The following is a 23,010-nucleotide window of genomic DNA, read 5'->3' as shown; positions in this document are numbered from 1 at the left end:
AGCATCAGGGTCTTTATCATTCAACTCACATCTCTACACGACTACTGGAAAAGCCACAGCTTTGACCATATGGACATGTTTTAGCAATAGATAATACAGTGCTTACTATGTACCTGGAGTTTTCTAAGTGTTTTAATAGTACAAATCAGTTTTGTTCTAGCAGACTTATGAGTATTTACTGTTACCCTGGGCTTCCCAGGTGGTATTAGTGGTAAAGAACCCGCCTGCCAGCGCAGGAGACATAAGAGACATGGGTTTGATCCCTGGGTGGAGAAAATCCACTGGAATAGTAAATGGCAACTGAATCCAATATTCTTTCCTGGAAAATCCTGTGGACAGAGTATTCTGTCAGGTTGCAGCCTATAGGGTTGCTAAGAGTCAGACATGACTGAAGCGACTTAGCACGCACACACTGTTAACCCATTTTCAGGTAGGTAAATTAAGGTACAGATGTGTTATGTAATTAATACATCTTTACACAGCTAGTAAGTATCAGAGCTATTCAAATCCAGCCCATGGACAGAGGAGCCTGGCGAGCTGTGGTCTATGGGGTCACAAAGAGTTGGACACAACTGAGTGACTGAGCACACACACATTTAATTCTCTACTGAGAAATTTACAGATTTTTCAGATATGAAATGAAGATAATAGTATCTAATTCATTGGGGTTTTGTAAGTGCCTGGCACAGAAAGTGCCAAGTATTATGAATGGAGATGAGAGATAACTGAACATAAGAAACATTGAAACATAAGTTTCAGTGACTTGCTAACTTTATGAGAATTGTAAGAAAACGCCACAATAAAGAAGGTTATTTTCCCTAATATCCTCAAAACCCTAATTCTATGAGTCTAAAACTTCTGAAAATTTTTGAGAATTCTGAAGAGGAGAGAAGATAAATTTGATGTGGTAAAGCATTTATTTAATTTTGGAAAGAATTAATAGCTTGCCTCACCTTAAGTTATTTGAATGTTAAAAAAGTAACAAATGCAGTTTATTTTATACCTCATTGAATTAATTATGCTTTGGCTTACCTAAAAGACATCTAAAATGTTTTCAATCACTTACTAAAAATATGTAACACAATTTTGATGTGGACTTCTTTTTTTTAAGTTGTTATTGAATTTGTTACAATATTGCTTCTTAAAATCCTTAAGCCAAGGGATCTTAGCTCCTTGACCAGGGATCAAACCCACACTCCTGCATTGGAAGGCAAATTATTAGTCACAACTTTATGTATATGTATATATTATATACATAAAACAATGTAAATACACACTTCTGTTAAGAGTTTAATCCAGTCACCTTAAATTGTTTAATGTGTCCTATGTAGTATTGGAAACTAGAAACTGGATCTTAATTATTAGTTGTAAATACTACCCCTCCTTTGTCTCCCAAGTAACTAAATTAAGAATATTTTGTCAAGGTTGAAAAATATTAATACATTATAACATGCCAAAGAATTGATGCTTTCTAATTGTGGTGCTGGAGAAGACTCTTGAGAGTCCCTTGCACTGCAAGGAGATCAAACGAGTCAATCTTAAAGGAAATCAACCCTGAACATTCACTGGAAGGAAAGATACTGAAGCTAACGCTTCAATACTTTGGCTACCTGATGTGAAGAGTCAACTCATTGGAAAAGACTGTGATGTTGGGAGAGATTGAAGGTAGGAGGAGAAGGGGTCATCATCAACTCAATGAACATGAGCTTGAGCAAACTCCAGGAGGTAGTGAAGGACAGGGAAGCCTGACATGCTGCACTCCATGGGGTCCCAAAGAGTTGGATACAATTTAGTGACTAATAACAACAAAAAAAGCGGTTGTGGCAGATCCTGCTAAATGCTACTGCAATATCTTTTCTATTCATTCTTATTTCAGAAGTGAGTTTTTTTGGAGAGGCAACATGCCCTACTTTAAAAATTATTTTCTAGCTTCCTCTGCAGCTAGGGATGAGTATGTGACATAACTCTGACCTACCTTCTTTTTTTTTTTTTTTTATGTGACCTACCTTCTTGAAATACAGGCATGATGCTGAAGATAAAGCAATGGGTTTGCAAGTAACAATCAACAGACATGTAATAGGTGGTTGAGCCAAAGGTAGAAGCAGCCAGTGGTGTCATGTAACTGCTCTGGCCATCTTTCTCTTTTCTACCTTGGGACTTCTTTCTACCTCAGAAAAACAAAACCCTTAGTTGTTTACACTCTTTGTTTTTCTTCTTTGTGTTTTTGAACCTTTGACCCTTAATTTATGGTTAAACATTTTGTCAAATTGTCATTTGTTGGACTTCTGCTTCTGGCCAAAATGGAATTAAAAAGGAAGATGTTTAAGTAAAAAGTAGAAGAAAATACATGAAACAGTTTTTTCAAGACCTTATGCATCATGGTCGACATTAATTCCAGTCTGTTATCTCTGTAAAATCACAGCTCCGGCAATACAGGGGAAGCAGAGTCTGTTGTGTAACACCTGGAGATTGTTGCACAAATGCTCAGAACAGAAAGCCAGAAGCAAATGTTCAGACAGAATCAGTGTTGACTAAAGCTGGATTAATATTTATGCCTAGTCTCTGTGGTACTCCACTGTAACACGTTCTCAATCATTCCTTTAGTCTTATTCTCTGATGACCACATCACATTTTCTATTATGTTTATCAAGAGTTGAAAAATAGCAATAAACCCATAGTCATCCCCAAGTGTATTAATGACAAGCTGAGTGCTATAAATATGAACTCAAAATCAACCCTGTATCCCTTCCCTTGACACACAAAAATACGTATGTGTCATTTTCCTTTTAAATGTTTTGGAAACATATTTTTCAAATTTTTGACTAATATCATAAATAATTTTTTAGTTTATGATGCTGTTTTTACATTTTGCTCATATGCCTGTTCATTTTTATTTTTCTCTTGTGCTGCCCTCATGAGATAAAATGTTACTATCATTGATCAGCTATGATAACTAAGCATGGGTTCAATCTGGTCAGTCTGTAAATACCAAGTGAGAAGCTTGGTTACCTAGTCAGCAATGATTAACAAGAGAAGCTGAAATGGAGCAGGACTCTATGGATCCTTGTCCCCCGTGTCCTCTGCCTGACTTTTGTCTGTGGAAAAACTTTTGCCAAAGAATAAGCCTAATCAGAGGTGTGAGAACATACAGAAACAATGGAAAACAGTCAAAGGAGACCAAATAATAGAACATACTCATTAAGCATAGTCAAGGACTTTCAGTTTCTTCTCAAAGGCTATAGATAATATTCTGAGCCACATCCTGTGAGCTGTTTTATGGATACTGAAACCACCCCACCAGGTGGAGAAGTTAACTACATGATGATCAGACTTTAGCCATGACATAAGCTGACAATTCTGAGAACAGGCCTCAAGAAATGGAAAAAAAGTGGCCCTGGAATTGAAGATTAACTGTACTTAAAACAATCAAGATGATGCTGGTCAGACCACCAACCAATTTCAAGGTGACTGTCAGAGCTAACTCTGCTGTTCCGGTATTTATCTCCATCTGTAAAAGTTCTTGCTCCCTGATTGTTGGAGCTGGGGGGAATTGGTCTTTGGACAGGAGTCTGTCCTCCCCCTGCCCCCAATTGTCCACATACAAAATAAAGCAAACTTTCCTTTACACCAACCTTGACACTTTATTGGCTTTTTGAGAGGTTGCAGCCAGACCCCACTTTTGGTTACAAAACCAATCAGCCTTTACCAGGTTCACCCATTACCTTGGCACAATTCACCCAATAGCGTAGCAGTTGCCATTCAAACTACCGAGGTAGTCTTCATTTTCATGAAAACAATTTAGAGAAATGTGGCTCAGAATATAGCCAGAAGTCCTGATTTCTGTATTCCACACATGGTCTACTTGCTTGGAAAATGACCGCTAGAAAAGCAAGAGCTAGGATAAGTGGAAGGACTAGAAAGAGATTTGCCCTGCTACTGCTGTCTCAATGTTGCTGAATCTCACCAAGATCCTATTGTACACAATTGAGGACCATATCTTATTTTAATATCCAATTATCCCCAAGTTGCTGTGTATACAATAGACTATCATAAATATTGACTGTTTCACCCTTTTTGTTTACTTATAACTGTGTCCTATGTGATCTTGTCTGTAAACATGAGACTATATATAACTACAAGAAACTGTGAATGTTAATATTTAAGTGGTTATTAAATATTTTCTATATTCCAGAAAGTGTTCTATCTGTCCTAAATGTTGTGTTATCTCATTTAATTTCCAAAAAAGAAACTTTAAGGGGTAGATAAAATTCTTACACCCAAATAAGTTAAGAGAAATAAGTTGTTTGCACATCTAGAAAGTTGTGGAGTTGAGATTTAACATAGATACTCTGTCTCTAGATTCTGAACTCTTTCAACTATGATAAAATTTTCTTATTTTAACTTTCTTGATTAGTTTTCCCAGAATAAAAGCCCTCTAGATCAGTTAGAACTATTTGTTATTTTCATGTGTATTAAAATCCTTCATTACATCTTCTTAACACTAACTTGGATATCAAAGTTAAATTGAAAAGTATATGAAATTGCCTTTATTCAACCATTTTTTACCTACAATAATGACTAATTCATTTGGGTTTAACTAGCACTATATTTGTAGAAGAACCCTGCCCCCAAGACAAATACCATTTATCTATTTCAAAGCTATTGGTTTAAAATTCTTCTCTCCCAGTCTTAATTATAGACTCTTTAAGTGGCTCTTCCAGAAATCAGACATATTATTAAAGAACAGAAAAGAGCATCAACAGTTTTATAGTCACCCGGGTCTGGATTTTATAATTTGTTGGCTAAGAGCCTCTTGGTATCTTATCATGTTTGATAAAATACCTTCCTTATGTTCTTTAGTGAGAATTGAAAGTAATAAATTATTCCAGTGCTTTGTATATCACTTGGCATATAGTGGACTTTCAGTAATAAATATTCTTATCCTAAAATAACTCAACTTAATGCTACTTAGAATCTTCCTTCTGTTAGCTAAGGTGAGTAATTCTGCATGTCAAAAATGATAATTCTTTTCTTAATCTATTTTTTAAGTTACAATTTGAAATAAATTAATCATTTAATAAATGCAGGGGATCCAGACTTGATCCCTGGGTCAAGAAGATCCCCTGGAATAGGGAATGGCTACCCACTCCAGTATTCATGCCTCAAGAATTCTGTGGACAGAGGAATCTGGTGTACTACAGTCCATGGGGTCACATAGAGTCACACAGGACTGAGCAAAATTTAAATTTACTACTTCTCTATAACCCACTCTTTTAAATTTTTCTCATTTTCTTCAAAGACCACTTATATGATTGAACAAACTTGATGGACATAACAGAAATTAGAATGAAATATTAATTTTTTAAAAAACATAATATATTGATATATAAAGCCATTATACATAAATGGTTTAGCCATTTAAAAATTTACTTTCTTTTATTCTTTATTTAAGTGTAATATATAAATATTTATGACATAAACATATAATAATACATAAATATTATATAAATACATTTATATTATATGTACATATATAAACTATATTATGCATGCATGCACACATGCTAATGTCACTTCAGTCACCTCCGACTGTGCAATCCTATAGACTGCAGCCCAAAAGGCTCTTCTGTCCATGAGATTCTCCAGGCAAGAATTCTGGAGTGAGTTACCATGCCCTCTAGAGGATCTTCCCAACCCAGGGATTGAAGCCGCATCTCTGATGTCTCCTGGATTGGCAGGTAGGTTCTTTATCACTAGCACCACCTGGGAAGCCCATACTATACATGAGGTAAATATATAAATCTGTATATCTAAATCTGTACAGACCCTAAGTATATGGCCTGATGATTTTCACAAACTGAACCAATACTCAGACCCAGATCAAGAAACAGAACATAACTGTTTTCCAGAAGCCCACCTTGTTTACCCTTTTAATCATTACCCATCATTGGAAAAGACTCTGATGCTGGAAACGATTGAGGGCTGGAGGAGAAGGGGGCAACAGAGGATGAGATGGTTGGATGGCATCCTTGACTCGATGGACATGAGTTTGAGCAAACTCTGGGAGACAGTGAAGGACAGGGAAGCCTGGTGTGCTGCATTTCATGAGGTCGCAAAGAGACAGGAATGAGCGACTTAACACCAACAATCAAAGAGTAAGCAGTATCCCAACTTCTAGGGGTATAATTGGCTTTTCCTTTTTTAAAAAACAAACTTTTGTATCAGTGGAATCATGGGATCATATAAGAATATTCTTTGTGCTTTACTTCTTTCCTCCACATTATGCATGTGCGATTCATTGGTGTTATTACCTTTAGTGGTTGTTCATTCACTCTCATAGCTGTGTAGAATTCCATGGTATGAAGATACCACAATATATCCAGGTGACTGTTGACATCCCATTAGATTTTTAAATTATGCAGTGTCTCTGATTGACTTATTACAGACTTAAAGAAGCTAAAACATAAACTTTAACTGATGTTAATGAAATATACAATTCCTTTCTTAACAGATTTCAACAGATATTTATTCAATGCCTACTGAACACAAAACGTAATGGTAAGTACTACAGGAATTATAAAGACAGAACAACACTTTCAGTAGCTAATGTTTTAAGGAAGGAAAATTTAGATAATGTAGGGTTTTACAATTTAAGTTAACTTTTTATAAATACCTTTAGGGGATGAAGCAAGGTTATGCAAAGTCGTTAAGGAGAAAAAGAGGATAAAAGAAATGACTGATGGGTCTGAATAGGTTAAAACATTTTATTAAAATAATCTTGAAAGGAAAATATAATTGAAGTTTGGAAACTTCAACTTTGAAGGGCAATTCAGAGAAATAATGTTGCTTCTATTACATAAAACTACCAAATGAAAAAGGCGTTCAAAATATAATCATACCACAAATTAATAATTACTTGTGAATGTATACCATCTGATACATAACTCACTGAGCTTCATCAAGTCAAAAATGACATTCCATAGAAAATACTAGCTTTTTACTCAAATAGTAAAAATATTATAAATATTATTTTTAAATAAAGCACATCATAAAATTCAATTAACATATACTTTCTCTTTCAAAAAAAGCAGCTGAATAACTCAAAGTTTTTCTGTGATTCCTCCAAAATTTTATATACTGTACAGTAATTCAAAACTTTGTTCATATGTATATAGGTGCCTATACAGTATTACTCTAAAATGCCTAATGATTTATTCTACAAATGTTTGTTGAGTATCAATAATCTGAAAGCACTATGCTAGCAACCTAACATACAAAGATGATAAAACTGGGCATTTGCCTTCAAGTAGCTTTAAGGGGAGGCACGCTAAAAGAATTTAAACAGATTTTGGTCCCTGCAATGATAAAGTTATGCACATAGGACTAGTCAGAGCATATCAAAAGGGCATCTAGATAAGACAGGGGACCAAGGAGAGAAACCAAGAGATATTTTGTGCAGAAGATAACTCCTGGACAAAATCAGAGACTTAAAGGATAAGTGCCGTTTTGGACTCTAGGCAATCAGGAAAAGGCAGATATTCAGGAGGGCATGAACGGAAGAAAGAAGGTTGGCACAGTTCAGGATGGTTAGAACTATGGTGCTTATCTCTATTTGTGCCAACATAGGCCTACTTTTCGACATTTCTCTCCTGTCTTTATTTTTTCAAATACTATTTTTTTTTATTTGGTATAATCCATATATAAACTATTTTTCGCCCCTGAGTCTCCTGTTATTCCGGCTTCTGTTAGCATGTCAAAGAAAAGGCCTCTCTTGTGTATCAAATTCTGTGGTGTTTCAAATTCTGTAATTCTTCCAGAGTCTAGAACAAGTACCCTGCAATGTGAAAAGAATCCAGTCAGGTAACCTATAATCAGTGTTTCAGTTCACCTTTCTTGTTCTTGCAACTGTAAAGTTTAAATTACTAGGTAAGTTCTGTCAGTACGAAATAAAAGTACAATTTGACTCAGGAAATACATCAAGCTTTCTAATATTCTCTTAGCATTAACACATTCCTCTAATTATTTTGGAAAGTATCTTCCATACTGTTAGGGGACATTTCGTATCTCTCAGCACAGATAAAATCCATTATTAGTGGCAAGTAATTACTGTGTTTCAGATGTGCAATAGCTATCTCTATAGAAATTGTTTTATTTCTGAAAACAAATAAAGCATACCTGTCTGAATCAATGATAGAGTGCAGTCTGTGAGCAATTGTCAGGATGGTGCAATCAGAAAACTCCTTCCTGATTGTGGTCTGCACCAAGTTATCAGTCTCAAAATCAATGGAGGCTGTTGCCTCATCCAAGATGAGAATTTTTGTTTTTCTCAGCAAAGCACGAGCAAGACAGACGAGCTGTCGTTGTCCAACACTGTTATAAAAAATAGTAAAATGATCTCAACAAAGGATTTTATGGTCACACACTTCCTATTCTAAAATTCTGATGACATTGTTATTCTCTTCCTAAGCCACATTCATTCATTCTTTAAGAAGTATTCCCTGAGTGATTATACCAGACTCTGGTTCAATTTCTGCAAATAGAACAATGAATTAAACAGACAAAAGTCTGTGGGTTTACATGGGGAGACAAAAACTAAACAAGATACAGGAGCAAAAGGCATAAGAAGAATTCGAATATACAGAAAGGCAGGATGTAAAATGTGGGCATGGGGTGGACATTTTTGATGAGCATGCCAACGAAATCCTCACTGAGACGATGCATCTAAATTCAAGACCTGAAGAAAATGGAAAGTGAATTCTGCAGATTTCCAATGGGAACTTGCTCCTGGCAAAGTGATTGGCAGATGTAAAATTCCTGAGGCAGGCAGGAACTGGCCTGGCATATTCATGGTACTATAAGGAGCCAAGGAGGCCAAGGTGGCAGAAACAGAGAAGCGTGGGGAGTAAGCAAAGAAGCAGCTGAGTCATGCAGGCTGTGTCTCTTAGGCGCAGCGAGGGTCTAATTGATTTTCCTTACGTTTCTGATCACATAAAGGGGCTGTCCTAAGACATCAAACAGTGATGAAGAAAACTCAGCGCTTCGTTGTTGTTCAGCCTTTCAGCCATGTCTGACTCTTTGCAACCCCATGGACTGGAACATGCCAGGCTTCCCTGTCCTTCCTATCTCCCAGAGTTTGCACAAACATTTTTAGGAAGAAAGCTATTAGGGTAGGAGTCTTTACTAAAGAAGAGTCAGTTAACTAATGACTTCCCACACTGCATCGTTGCTTTCTTCCCCCTTCATTTTCCTTCACCAGCAGTTTTCCAGTGGGTGGTGACCATTTTATTTATTCCTTGTCTCTCTTCTCCAGAAGGAATCAGCAAATGATGTACTTCAAACAACAAAATCCATGGTGGCTCAGAAGTGACTTCCCTCTGGGGCCAACTTGTTTCTAAAAAGCCTGGAGTGAGTAAATCAGGCAAACCCTGTTCTTCGCAACTTACCTGAGGTTTTCACCACCCTCTGAAATCTCATGCAGCAGCTTCTGGGGAAGGGACTGCACAAACTCTTTTAAGTGACATAGTTCCAGCACCTCCCATAGCTCATGATCAGGATACTTGTCTAGGGGATCCAGGTTCATTTGAAGGGTTCCAGAAAATAAAACAGGATCCTAGAGAATAGAACAATCACTGGTAATCTTACTGTCACATGAGGCATGCACACATTAAATAAGGAAAAAGCAAAATGATGAAAAACTAAATAGTTATCAAATTCATTTTATAGCGAAACCAAAGGCAGAAGATCAGAATAAGCTGTGTTTGATTAAATCATTATAAACTTCCTGATTCTTCTTCTTTCTCTAGTTAATAATGTTGACAACAGCTTTCCAACCACAATAATAATGATGATAGAGTCAGGGATATAATATAATATGGGCTTCCCAGGTGGCTCAGTAGTAAAAATAAAATCCAGCTGCCAATGCAAGAGATGGGGGTTTGATTCCTGGGTTGGGAAGATCAACTGGAGAAAGAAATGGCAGTCCACTCCAGTATTCTTACCTGGAGAATCCCATGGACAGAGAAGTTATGGGCTACAATTCAATGGGTTGTAAAAGAGTCAGACATGAGCTAGCAACTAAACAACAATGTAATATATAATATAGAGAAGAATAGAATAAATGTATCTATAGTATGTATATAATATTATCAATTAGCCCACCAACTCAGAAATAAGGAAGCAAACACCCTTGTTAGACAGTGAACTAGAGGTTTCAAAAAGCTCTTGTCCAAGGACACACAGAAAGTAAGTGCTTAAGCAGAATTCAAAGACAAGTCCATGCTTTTCCCAATACACTTACATATCTAGTGAAACTGCATTTTACTACACCTGTTTTGATTTATAAAGAATGATTGCTTCTTTTCTCCACCAATTTTTTTTCCCTGCCAGAATTACAGATTTTACTTAAATTTGTTCCAAAGTAAATTCATGAATGCCAGTATATGTTTAAACAATATGACAAAGAGCTGATAGCATTTTTAGAAGCAAATATAAACATACTTCATAAATTCTCAGCTCAAATCTTTCAAACACAACTGAATGAGTCATATTTGACTGTAGAAGCATATTATTGAGCTGATTTGCATACTTGTTAATGATCAAGTTCCTCTGATGCCACAGATGGAAAAATCAAAGGAGTTGGGAAAAAAGATCTAACTGAATTATGGTTCCTTTCATTTTTTAAAAATATTTCTAAACCTCAAGTCAAAAAGTCAAAATTCTACATTCAAAGTACCAACTAAGCAAAAGCCTCACTAACTGCTTTTTTCTTCTAAAAATACCAGTGTGTTTCAGTCTGATTTCTTCATTTGAATTTTATTTGTATTTACTATTATGAAGGAAACTTGCAAAGCAACATATTAGTTTTTCAAATAGATAAATGTACTTAGGAAGAATGCATCAGGGTAGAGTATTTAATATGATTTAATTACATAGTTATTTTGCACAATATATTTAAAATAATTTGGCTCTCAAATTCAAATGTATAGGCTTGAAAGGAATATATTCTTAAAAAAACAAACAAAAAAAAAGAAGTTTACCAAAGGGAGTTAAGAAAGGCTAGCAGCAAAACAGTCTTTACCTGTGGAATAATATTAAGTTTGCCACGAAGGTCATGAAGCCCAATAGTAGATATGTCAATTCCATCAATTATAATTTTACCTCCTGATCTTTCTACAATTCGAAATAGGCAGTTTGATAGTGTTGATTTGCCTGCTCCAGTTCGTCCCACAATTCCAATCTGTAATGAATTTATTATAAACAATTTAATCGCACTTTGTGTAAGGGAAAGAGACCTTTGTACTGACCAAAAATACATTATGTGTCTGGTATGTGGAATCTAACTGCCAACTAGAGTAAACTTGACTATCATGGAAGACTTAAGGTGACTTTCAAGGATCCATCTTTATTTAGATACCACTTACTCTGGTGGCTCAGAGGTACAGAATCTGCCTGCAATGCGGGAGACCTGGGTTTGATCCCTGGATAGGGAAGATCCCCTGGAGAAGGAAAATGGCAATTCTTTTCAGAATTAGTGCCTGAAGAATTCCATGGACAGTGGAGCCTGGTGGATTACAGTCCATTGAGTTGCCAAGAGTCGGACCCAACTGAGCAACTAACACTTTGACATTACTCACTAGAAAGACTTGGGCTAATCTGTATGTTTCCTCCAGTTTTGAATAGTTTAGTTATCACCCAACAAGAACTGCCCCAGGCAGAGCAGATCATCCCAGAACCATCCCTGAACTAGCCATTAAATGTGGGAATTAAAGAAAGACTGATAATTCCCTGAGGCTTCTCTACCATTCTTCCTCCAAAACAAACAAACAAACAAAGGAGATGGGAACCCTTTGCTGAGACAGGCTAGAAAATCTAAAGGAATGCCTGCAAAACAACTATTGCATCAAAACTACTAAGGGTGGTCATAGATCATGTCTGAGGATTTTGGACTCTTGGACAAAAATAATCAGCTTGTCCTAAGCCTCCAGTGATTGCAGTGTTCCTTTGGCCATGAGATCTAAAGCAACCTCTTCTGGGTGTTGGTTAGTGTCTTAGTGTTAATGCAAACACTGGATGGAGAGAACATTCGGTGGTTGGTTTGCCCTAGTTAAAGATCTTAAATCTTAAATCTGACATACTACACCAGAAAAACCAGGAATACACTGAATGAAATAGAACAATTAAAATTCCACAATTATTTCCAAAAAATTAATTTGTCCTTGAGGACACCTCACTGGAGCTGGTTTAGAGGGTCAGAAAAGGAGAATTTGGGGTTATGTGAAACAAGTCTCAGGAAAGGGGAAAGTGGAACACTGCTGTTCATTAAAATTTATTTTTTAACCTTTATTTATTTGTAAAATATCAATCTGATCAAGGAAATAATATGTTTTCATAAAACATTTTGAAAAAGTGTGGGGAAAATATGGAAGCAAAAATTATCTAAATTCCCAACACCTGGAGAGAATAACTTTATATTTTGTAGCCGTTCTTTTTGCTATTAGTAATATGTCTATCTGTTTGCTTTTTTAAAACACAAAAATGATACACTGTCAACAGATTTGTATATTGTTCTTACTAACTAAATTACATCTCAAGTGTTTTCCCACTTCACTGATAGTCTTGGAAAACATAATGTCACTGACTATACAAATAGTCTCACCTGTGTATTACTGGATAGTAACTATTATCTTACTGTCTTATTGTTGCACTTCACTTACTAGAGGAAGTAGATATAAAATATACTAATAATACTGGATGTGTAGCCAGGAAAGGAAATGAAATTTGTATGATGAAGAGGAATATGTGCTATGGATGAATGGATAAAGAAAGTATATATATACATATATAATTCTGCCATAAAAAATGTAGAAAATCCTGCCATTTGTGCAACATGGGTGAACCTGTAGGACATTATGCTAAGCAAAAGAAGCCAGACAGAGGAAAATATTTTATGATCTCACTTATATGTGGAATGCCAAACTCACAGTACCAGACAGTAGATGGTGGTTACCAGGGGTTGAGTGGAAAAATGGGAAGATATTGGTCAAAGGGTATAAACTTTCAGTTATAAGTCACATAAATTCTAGATATCTAAGACATAGCATGGTAACTATAATTAATAACACAGAAATTTGTTAAGAGATCTCAAGTGCTTAAAATTATGATAATCATTTCACAACTTATGCATATCAAGCTATACACTCTATGTATACTGTACACTCTAAATATATACAATTTTCATTTGTTAATTGTACCTCAATGTAGTAAAAACAGTAAAATCATGTTTCATAATAGATTATGTACAATTTAAAATATATATTTTTATTTGTAGAGGAAAAACTTATTCTTTACATGCCAACCATGTCTTTACTACTTTTAAATGAAATTTGAACAAATGACCATCTTATACTAAATACCACAGTATATTTTGGCATTGAGAATAAATATATTCAGATAAAAGGTAAAGTGAAACTTATGAAATATTTATGGTACCTTCTCTTCCCCACGAGTCTGGAAAGTGATATCTTGTAATGCTAAACCAAGATCATCTCGGTATCGAGCTCGATAATCAACAAACTCCACTATCCCTTTATTGGGCCATTGTGGTGGAGGCCTCTTAGACGTTATCCAGGGTGCCTTAAAACAAATATTTTTTAAACTGCAATTACAATGAAAATACCTTCCCTCCAAAAAAATAACTCTCAGGCATGAAAACAGAAGTGATGAAACAAAAATAAGGAAAGACAACATTTGTAAATATTATGATTTTCCTGAAAATATTTTTAAGTAATGCCTACGTAAAACTTCTCATCTAGTTATAAGAAGATTTTATAAATCAATTTTCACACATTAAAAAGGCTTCTCATCTTCTATTAAGTTATCAAGAAAAGTCTTCTATAACTTTATAAAGGAGATAAAGATAACCTAGGCTTTTAACTGACAAGGGACAGTTTGTTATTTATTTCCCAAATACTGAGTGTTTACCGCACCAGTCAATGCTTTAGTTGTTGGAGATTTAGCAGTGAGAAAAACACAATAAATAATGAACACAGACTCTCCCTCCGGGAGGGTACCTGCTGGTGAGGAGAGAGAAAGAATCATACAGCCTATGCAGAATATTGTTGCTATTAGTGCTCACTTGCTAAGTGGTATTTGACTCCTTTGTGACCTCGTGGACTGTAAGTTTCCAGGCTCCTCTTTGCCCATGGGATTATCCCAGCAAGAATACTGGAGGGGGTTTCTGTTTCCTCCTTCAGGGGAGCTTTCCGACCCAGGGATCAAACCCGTGATTCCTGCAGTGGCAGCTGTATTCTTTACCACTGGCCCCAGGGAGGCCCATGCAGAATGTTGTTGATGATACAGTTTTGAAGGTCAGGAAATAGGCAGTGTTGTGTGATTTTAAGTAGGGTGGTTAAGAAAGTCTTGACTGGACATGATCGGGAAACAAGCCATTTGGCTATCAGAGGAAGGGCTTTCCAGGTAAAAGAAGCTAGGTATGCTGAGGACCTGAGACACTGGAGGAAGAACAGGAGGTAGATACACAGAAGAATGCGATGCCTGGCCAGTGAGGTGAAGTGTTTTCATGAAAGAAAGTGATCAAAAGCATCAAATGATAGGCTAGGTAAAGTGAAGACTGAGAGGCTGCCGCTAGTGATGTTGACCAGGGCAGGCGCAGAGAGGTGGTGGGAGTTAAAGCCTGAGTGAAGAAGAGGTTCCAAAAGAGAATGAGAAAAGGAGTCAGACAGAGCAAGTACAGGAGCTATTTCCAAGAATTCTGCTGTAAAGGAGGAGCACAGAAATGGGGCTATTAAAGAGCAAATATGGTTATTTGGATGTATTTACTTTTTTCCACATCAAGAGTTTTTATAATGCTATCTGTTACCTTCAGTTCAGTTCAGTCGCTCAGTCGTGTCCGACTCTGCGACCTCATGAATCGCAGCACGCCAGGCCTCCCTGTCCATCACCAACTCCCGGAGTTGACTCAAACTCACGTCCATCGAGTCGGTGATGCCATCCAGCCATCTCATCCTCTGTCGTCCCCTTCTCCTCCTGCCCCCAATCCCTCTCAGTATCAGGGTCTTTTTCAATGAATCAGCTCTTTGCATCAGGTGGCCAAAAGTATTGGAGTTTCAGCTTCAGTATCAGTCCTTCCAATGAACACCCAGGACTGATCTCCTTTAGGATGGACTGGTTGCACCTCCTTGCAGTCCAAGGGACTCGCAAGAGTCTTCTCCAACACCACAGTTCAAAAGCATCAATTCTTCAGTGATCAGCTTTCTTCACAGTCCAACTCTCACATCCATACATGACTACCGGAAAAAACCATAGCCTTGACTAGACGGACCTTTGTTGGCAAAGTAATGTCTCTTTTTTTTAATATGCTGTCTAAGTTGGTCATCACTTTCCTTCCAAGGAGTAAGCGTCTTTTAATTTCATGGCTGCAATCACCACATGCAGTGATTTTGAAGCCCCCAAAAATAAGGTCTGACACTGCTTCCATTGTTTCCCCATCTATTTCCCATGAAGTGATGGGACCAGATGCCATGATCTTAGTTTTCTGAATGTTGAGCTTTAAGTCAACTTTTTCACTCTCATCTTTCACTTTCATCAAGAGGCTTTTTAGTTCCTCTTCACTTTCTGCCATCAGGGTGGCGTCATCTGCATATCTGAGGTTATTGATATTTCTCCCGGCAATCTTGATTCCAGCTTGTGCTTCTTCCAGCCCAGCGTTTCTCATGATGTACTCTGCATATAAGTTAAATAAGCAGAGTGACAATATACAGCCTTGATGTACTCCTTTTCCTATTTGGAACCAGTCTGTTGTTCCATGTCCAGTTCTAACTGTTGCTTCCTGACCTGCATATAGGTTTCTGTTACCTTACAAGGCATCAAATTATAAAAAGGTAATTTTAAAAAATGTGTGTTTGTCTGTGCACACACATTTTATTGTCTTTATTTTTTCCAAAATAAAAAATATATATTAATAGCAAAAGGTTTAGAAAATACAGAAAACAATAACTTTGTTTTTCCTTTCTTTTGTCCATGCCACGTGGCATGTGGAATCTTGGTTTCCAGACCAAGGATCAAAACTGCATTCCCTGAATTGGAAGTGTGGAATCTTAACCACTGGACTACCAGGGAAGTCCTGAGAATGATAAAATTTTTATAGAGTCATTACATAGCAGTAGTCTGAACAAACTAAATATTGATAATAATGATTATTATTGTGAAGGTAGACTAATCTTTCAAGAAATTTGTATGAAAAATGAAGGTAAGACTCGGAAGAATCTGGAGGAAGAATCAACATTTAGGTAGGAGTTGGAGTATGCAGAAAATATTTTAGCATATTTGTAGGTTGAAAGGAGCAAGGGGTTAGGGTGCTGAAGTTAGGACTTGGAGAAGATGGTTAATGGAACAAGGTCTGAGAAAAGACATGAAGAGATGCTACCAAAAATACAACTGGAAATCTGTAGGTTTTTATTTGGAGGAGGAACACACCGTCCTGAGTTATGAGCAAAGGAGGAATTTTTCATGAAGATTTAGATATCTTTATAGGCGGATTGAAGAAGATATAGAAATTCAACATATACCCTTTATCATCTGCCCTGTTAATTCATGGAACTGGGAGACAGAAGTAACTGAGACTAACAAAATATGCAGATAATGCAACCATTATACTCTGTCAATAGTCTCATTCATCTGTCCCTCAAATTATACTTAATTAAAGGGAAAAAGAGCAGACTGATTTATTCTCGTCCTCCTTCCCATTCACAGAGATGCTAATGATGAGTACATGGAACAGAAGGTATAAACAATAAAGGTGTACTTAATTTTTAAATTATACAATCAGACTCTAAATAATTAAGAGATGACTATATTAAGACACTTCTCAATGTAAAATCTTTACAAAGTTGTAATCGGAGGTTGCATATTTTACTATACATTGGTAGGGGACAAATCACTGTGCCTCTTAAAAACAGGTGATCATGTTTCATTTTTATAACAAATACAGGTTTTGTTGAGAATTGATTTTCAGAATGTCCATTCAAGGTGCACTGCAATATCTTAAATTCTGTATCTGTTCATTGGTTATTCATGAGTGCTTACCTCTTTATCCATATTTTCATATTCACAAACTCTTTCAATGGAAACTGCATTGGCTTCAATTTCACATGCTTTCCTTACCCAAAAATTAAGGGTTTGAGTAATCTGAAAGTGAAAAACCAACAGCTTAATGAATAAGTATCAGTCTTTTACACAACGTTAATAATACTTTACAAAGGTTTTTTCCCCAGAATTTTAGTATATTTTATCCCTTTGAATTATTTAACAACTTAATTCAAAGTAAGCATTTTTATATATAGACACACATATGTGCTGCTTTAGGTTTGTTAAATTCATTAATGCCATAAATAATGGTTATTTGGCAGAAGATAGACTGTTCACTATATATTAAAGGTGCCCATACTTGGTGTAAGGAAAGATGAATACCAAGACTGATGGGATAGGCCTTAAGAAATGTACATCCTAAGTGGGGAAAAAATTTGTGCATGATGTTACCTTTGCCACATTTACTATTTTCCACTAGAAGAAGGATTCTTCTAATTTTCTGACTACAACTGTCTCCTTCCCCCCCCCCCAAATTCTACATTCTTCACACTCACCTTTCCTCAAAATATAAGTTCTCCAAGGTTATAACCTCAAATATAGTTCTGAAAGTCAAAAAACCCTCACAATTCAAATTTTTCTTGAGTTTCTTGTTAAACAATTTGATGGCCAACCTGACTTGAACTCTTTAAAGTGTTGATTTAATTCACTTATGCTACACATTCACATGTTTCACTGCAGAACAAATAGTTTGATTACAGAGTGTAGCCCGCCAGGTTCCTTTATCCATGGGATTCTCCAGGCAAGAATACTGGAGTGGATTGTCATGCCCTCCTGCAGGGGATCTTCCCGATCCATGGATTGAACCCATGCCTCTTATGTCTCCTGCATTAGCAAGCAGGTGCTTCACTACTAGTCCCACACCTGGGAAATATATATATATATATATATATATATATAGTAATATATTATATTTCCTTTCTAGAAGCCTAAGTTCTTAATTCTGAAATGCAACTGACCTTGAAGATTTTAGATAAGAGATTAAGATCACGTACCCAAATCATCTAAACTCACCTTACAAATAATATGTATATATATATAAAGCAGTATAATACATTTTCTATTTTACGAAGTGGACCTGAACACAGCCATACCACTAGCACTTTGCAGTATAATATACATAGAGCTTATTAGGGAAAAAAAGTACAAGCAGAGAAGAAGCAGAGCATAAATTCTTCCCAGAACTTGCATTATCTCTGCTTAGGTTGGATAAACTATCAAGTTGGATAAACTATCAAAGTAATTGCAGTTTTTGCACTGTTGAAATTAACCATTTGATGTTGGAATTCATTCTTAAATAAATGTGGTTACATTATACATCATTTTAATGCACATTTCTTGCTTTGTGTCTTTGCTAATGACATTATTTGCTGCTTATTTTATATTTATTTGAGACTATGGAAATGATGTTAGAAAAACAGCAAATTTGAACAATGTTATTATTCGAGTTCAAACTGGGTTTTAAAGCAGCGGAGACAACTTGAAACATCAACAACACATTTGACCCAGGAACTGCTAATAAACATACACTGCAGTGGTGATTCAAGAAGTTTTGCAAAGGAAACAAGAGCCTTGAAGATGAGGGCATAGTGACTGGCCATGGGAAGTTGACAAGGACCAATTGAGAAGATCATCAAAGCTGATCTTCTTACAACAAACATGAGCAGTTGCCGAAGAACTCAACATCAACCATTCTACAGTCATTCGGCGTTTGAAGTAAATTGGAAAGGTAAAAAAGATCAGTAAGTGGGTGCCTCATGAGCTTCCCTGGTAGCTCAGATGGTAAAGAATCTGCCTGCAAAGCAGGAAAGCTGCGTTCAATCCCTGGGTTGGGAAGAACCCTTGGAGAAGGGAATGGCAACTCTTCCAGTATTCTTGCCTGGAGAACCCCATGGACAGAGGAGCCTGGCAGGCTATAGCCCATGGGGTCTCAAAGAGTTGGACACAACTGAGTGACTTTCACTTTCATGAGCTGATGAGAAATCAAAAAAATTGCCATTTGGAAGTGTCATCTCCTCTTATTCTATGCAACAACAACAAACCACTTCTTCATCAGATTGTGATGTGTGATGAAAAGTGGATTTTATAGACAATTGGTGATGAACAGCTCAGTGGTTGGACGAAGAAGAAATTTCAACGCACTTCCCAAAGCCAAACTTGCATCAAAAGACAGTCATGGTCACTATTTGGTGGTCTGCTGCCAGTCTGATTCACTGCAGCTTTCTGAATCCTGGCAAAACCACTACATCTGAGAAACATGCTCAGCAAATTGATGAGATGCACCAAAAACTGCTGCAGCCAGGATTGATTAATAGAAAAGGTTCGATTCCCCATGACAATGCCCTACCACATGTCACACAACCAATGCTTCAAAAGTTGAACTAATTGGGCTATGAAGTTTTGCCTCATCTACTTTATTCACCTGATCTCTTGCCAATCGACTACCACTTCTTCAAGCATCTCCACAACTTTTTGCTGGGAAAATGCTTCCACAACCAGCAGGAGGCAGCAAACGCATTCCAAGAGTTCGTCAAATCCTGAAGCATGGAGTTTTATGCTACAGGAATAAACAAACTTATTTCTCATTGGCAAAAATACATTGATTGTAAAGGTTCCTATTTTGATTAATAAAGATGTGTTAGAGCCTAGTTGGAGAAGGAAATGGCAACCCACTCCAGTACTCTTGCCTAGAGAATTCCATGAACAGAGGAGCCTGGTAGGCTGCTGTCCATGAGGTTGCACAGAGTCGGACACGACTGAAGCAACTTAGCATGCATGCATGCATTGGAGAAGGAAATGGCAACCCACTCCAGTGTTCTTGCCTGGAGAATCCCAGGGACAGGGGAGCCTGGTGGGCTGCCGTCTGTGGGGTCACACAGAGTTGGACACAACTGAAGCGACTTAGCAGCAGCAGCAGCAGCAGCAGAGCCTAGTTACAAAGATTTAAAATTCATGGTCTGAAGCCACAACTATGTTTGCCCCAACATTAAATAGATGGACAGGACGTGGTAGAGAAAAGCCCTACACTTGTGTGTGTGCATGCTAAGTTGCTCCAGTCTTGTCTTTGTGACCCTATGAACCGTAGCTCTCCAGGCCCCTCCCTCCATGAGATTCTCCAGGCAAGAATACTTGAGTGGGTTGCCACGCCACCAGGGGATCTTCCTGACCCACGGATTGAAGCTGCATCTCTAACCTCTACCCTGCATTGGCAGGCAGTTTCTTTACACTAGCACCGCCTGGGAGGCCCCCATCCTTGTTACACTTTACAGTCTATAAGGATAGGAGAGGATGACATGTCTGGGTAATGATGCAACACTAGGATCCTGGTCCTCCAGCACTGAGTCTTGGGGATCAGCCTTTTCTTTCTGTGAACTACCTTAGAACTGCTGAGCCAGCTATTTTGCTAGTAGCAGAAGAGAAAAAGAAATGTGCCTCCAGCGTAATCCAGATTTGTCTCTCATTACTTGGTTACTACCATCTTTTATTCAGACAGGGAAAAGAAGAGAGCTTAATTAATTGGATTATAAACATGTCATATACCACACAATCATTATTACTTACATTTAGGGCGTAGGATATAGACAAACCAACTATTGCTGAATCTATAGAATTGCCAGCCAGCACAGTGAGTACCGCAGTGAAGAACACCATTAAGTTGCCAAGAAATTCAAGTCTAACAGACAGCCACCTGAAATAATGGAAAATATTCCTGAAATGAGATGCAAAAGTTTTGGTGCACTCAATATGAACTCTCCTCCTCTGGGAAATGAAGACATAAACATCAATAGCTGCTTGCTATTTTTTTCTCACTTACTTAGGACTCAATCAAACATAGGATGGTTGCAATGATGATAAAGAATTTCTCTGCATAAAAATATGCTTTACTTTTTCAGAACTTTGCTTTTAAACTTAATCAGAATTAAAAAGAAAAAGGAAAGAACACCAGCTTAAATGATGCATTTATTTTTTTTAATTTATTTTTTTTAATGCTTTTTTTTTTTTTTTATTAGTTGGAGGCTAATTACTTCACAATATTGCAGTGGGTTTTGTCAAACATTGACATGAATCAGCCATGGAGTTACATGTATTCCCCATCCTGATCCCACCTCCCACCTCCCTCTCCACCTGATTCCTCTGGGTCTTCCCAGTGCACCAGGCCCGAGCACTTGTCTCATGCATACACATTAAGGAAACCAGATCTGAAAGAGACACGTGCACCCCAATGTTCATCGCAGCACTGTTTATAATAGCCAGGACATGCATTTATTTTAAAATCTCATTGAAAAATCACTTACCTTTCTGATTACATACACATTTTATACAATAAAATTAATCTCTAAAAGTTAAAATGTGCCCAACTACTATTTAACATTGCCCCCCACCAGATGAATGCTTCAAATTAAAAATGCTATAAATTATTGTATGCAAATAATAGCCACTTACAAACATAAATACAACATAGAATCATATCTTTAGTAATTTTTATAGCATCCTGTGTAACTTTCAAAAAACACAGGACCTTATATTCACATAAGTAGCATGGACTGTTCATATGGATATGAATAGATGTACTTTAACGTAAATGTGAATTAAATACTAGAAATATTTAAGGTTTTAATATTTTTGACAAAATGTTACTAAAAATACTCTATTTAGAGGTCAATAAACAAAATATCCAAGAAGGGACTAGTCCTGAATTAGGTATGTGGATATGACTTACCTGTTTGAAATCACATTGTTGTAGAAACAGACCAAGTTCTCGTTCACCACCTCTTTGTTTTGCTGGATGAACCTCTGTTCATGTCCAAATGCCCTGATAGTGGACACTCCCAGCAGAGTCTGGCAAAAATGGGAAAGGATTGGAGAGCGAGATGCTCCTGCCAATCGTCGAATCTGCCGAGAGCTCGCCATGTAGTATCTCTAACAGGAAAACAGAAAGAGGTGATCTTGAAGATGTAGCCAAAATTTCTTCAGCAGTGTGAAAATGGCAAGATACGTGTGTAGTGGGCTAATAAGCAGCCCCCAAAAGTTAAGCTCAAGTTCTAACCTCCACTGCCTGTGGATATGACCTTATTTGGAAAGAGGATATTAGCAGATGTCATTAATTAAATCTTGAGATGAGATCCTTAGGGTTGGCCTGAAATCCAGTCTGAGTGTTGTTATAAAAAATAGAAAAGGAGAAGACACAGACATAGGGAGAAAACCATGGAGGACAAGATTGGAGTGATGTACCTGGGAGTCAAGGAAAATGCCAGGGGTCACTGACAGACAGTAACCAGAAGTCACCAGAAGCATGCAACAGAGGCCTACTTCTGGATTTTGGACTTGTGGCCTCTAGAGCTGTGAAAGAATAAAATTTCTGTTGTTTTAAACCACCAGGTTTCTTATAGGAGCCCCAAGAAAGGAATGCATCTTTGTAACAGTGAAAGTGAAAGTGTTAGTAACAGTAAAAAGCCCAAATTCTGGAAAGCACAATTTGAACATAATTGGGCAAAATCAAAGGTCCATCTAGTCAAGGCTATGGTTTTTCCAGTGGTCAGGTATGGATGTGAGAGTTGGACTGTGAAGAAAGCTGAGTGCCGAAAAATTGATGCTTTTGAACTGTGGTGTTGGAGAAGACTCTTGAGAGTCCCTTGGACTGCAAGGAGATCCAACCAGTCCATCCAAAAGGAGATCAGTCCTGGGTGTTCATTGGAAGGACTGATGCTGAAGCTGAAACTCCAGTACTTTGGCCACCTCATGTGAACAGCTGACTCATTGGAAAAGACCCTGATGCTGGGAAAGATTGACGGCAGGAGAAGGGGATGACAGAGGATGAGATGGTTGGATGGCATCACCAACTCAATG

At 37.2% G+C, this 23,010-nt stretch overlaps 1 protein-coding gene across 1 annotated transcript in view; it reads right to left on the bottom strand.

The window, feature by feature from the left end:
- Positions 1-6,650: 6,650 nt before the first annotated feature.
- Positions 6,651-23,010, bottom strand: part of LOC136152404 (multidrug resistance-associated protein 1-like) — a 91,024-nt gene continuing 74,664 nt past the window's right edge. The window contains exons 21-28 of the mRNA XM_065913693.1: positions 21,884-22,083; positions 20,725-20,851; positions 17,104-17,205; positions 13,489-13,632; positions 11,078-11,236; positions 9,444-9,610; positions 8,176-8,370; positions 6,651-7,834 (exon numbers count right to left, since the gene is read on the bottom strand). Coding sequence (XP_065769765.1) covers positions 7,681-7,834; positions 8,176-8,370; positions 9,444-9,610; positions 11,078-11,236; positions 13,489-13,632; positions 17,104-17,205; positions 20,725-20,851; positions 21,884-22,083 — 1,248 coding nt within the window. The 3' untranslated portion in view covers positions 6,651-7,680. The remainder of the gene's footprint in view (positions 7,835-8,175; positions 8,371-9,443; positions 9,611-11,077; positions 11,237-13,488; positions 13,633-17,103; positions 17,206-20,724; positions 20,852-21,883; positions 22,084-23,010) is intronic.

This window comes from Muntiacus reevesi, chromosome 21, assembly GCF_963930625.1.
Source record: "Muntiacus reevesi chromosome 21, mMunRee1.1, whole genome shotgun sequence".
NCBI lineage: Eukaryota > Metazoa > Chordata > Mammalia > Artiodactyla > Cervidae > Muntiacus > Muntiacus reevesi.
This window is presented reverse-complemented; position numbering and strand designations above follow the sequence as displayed.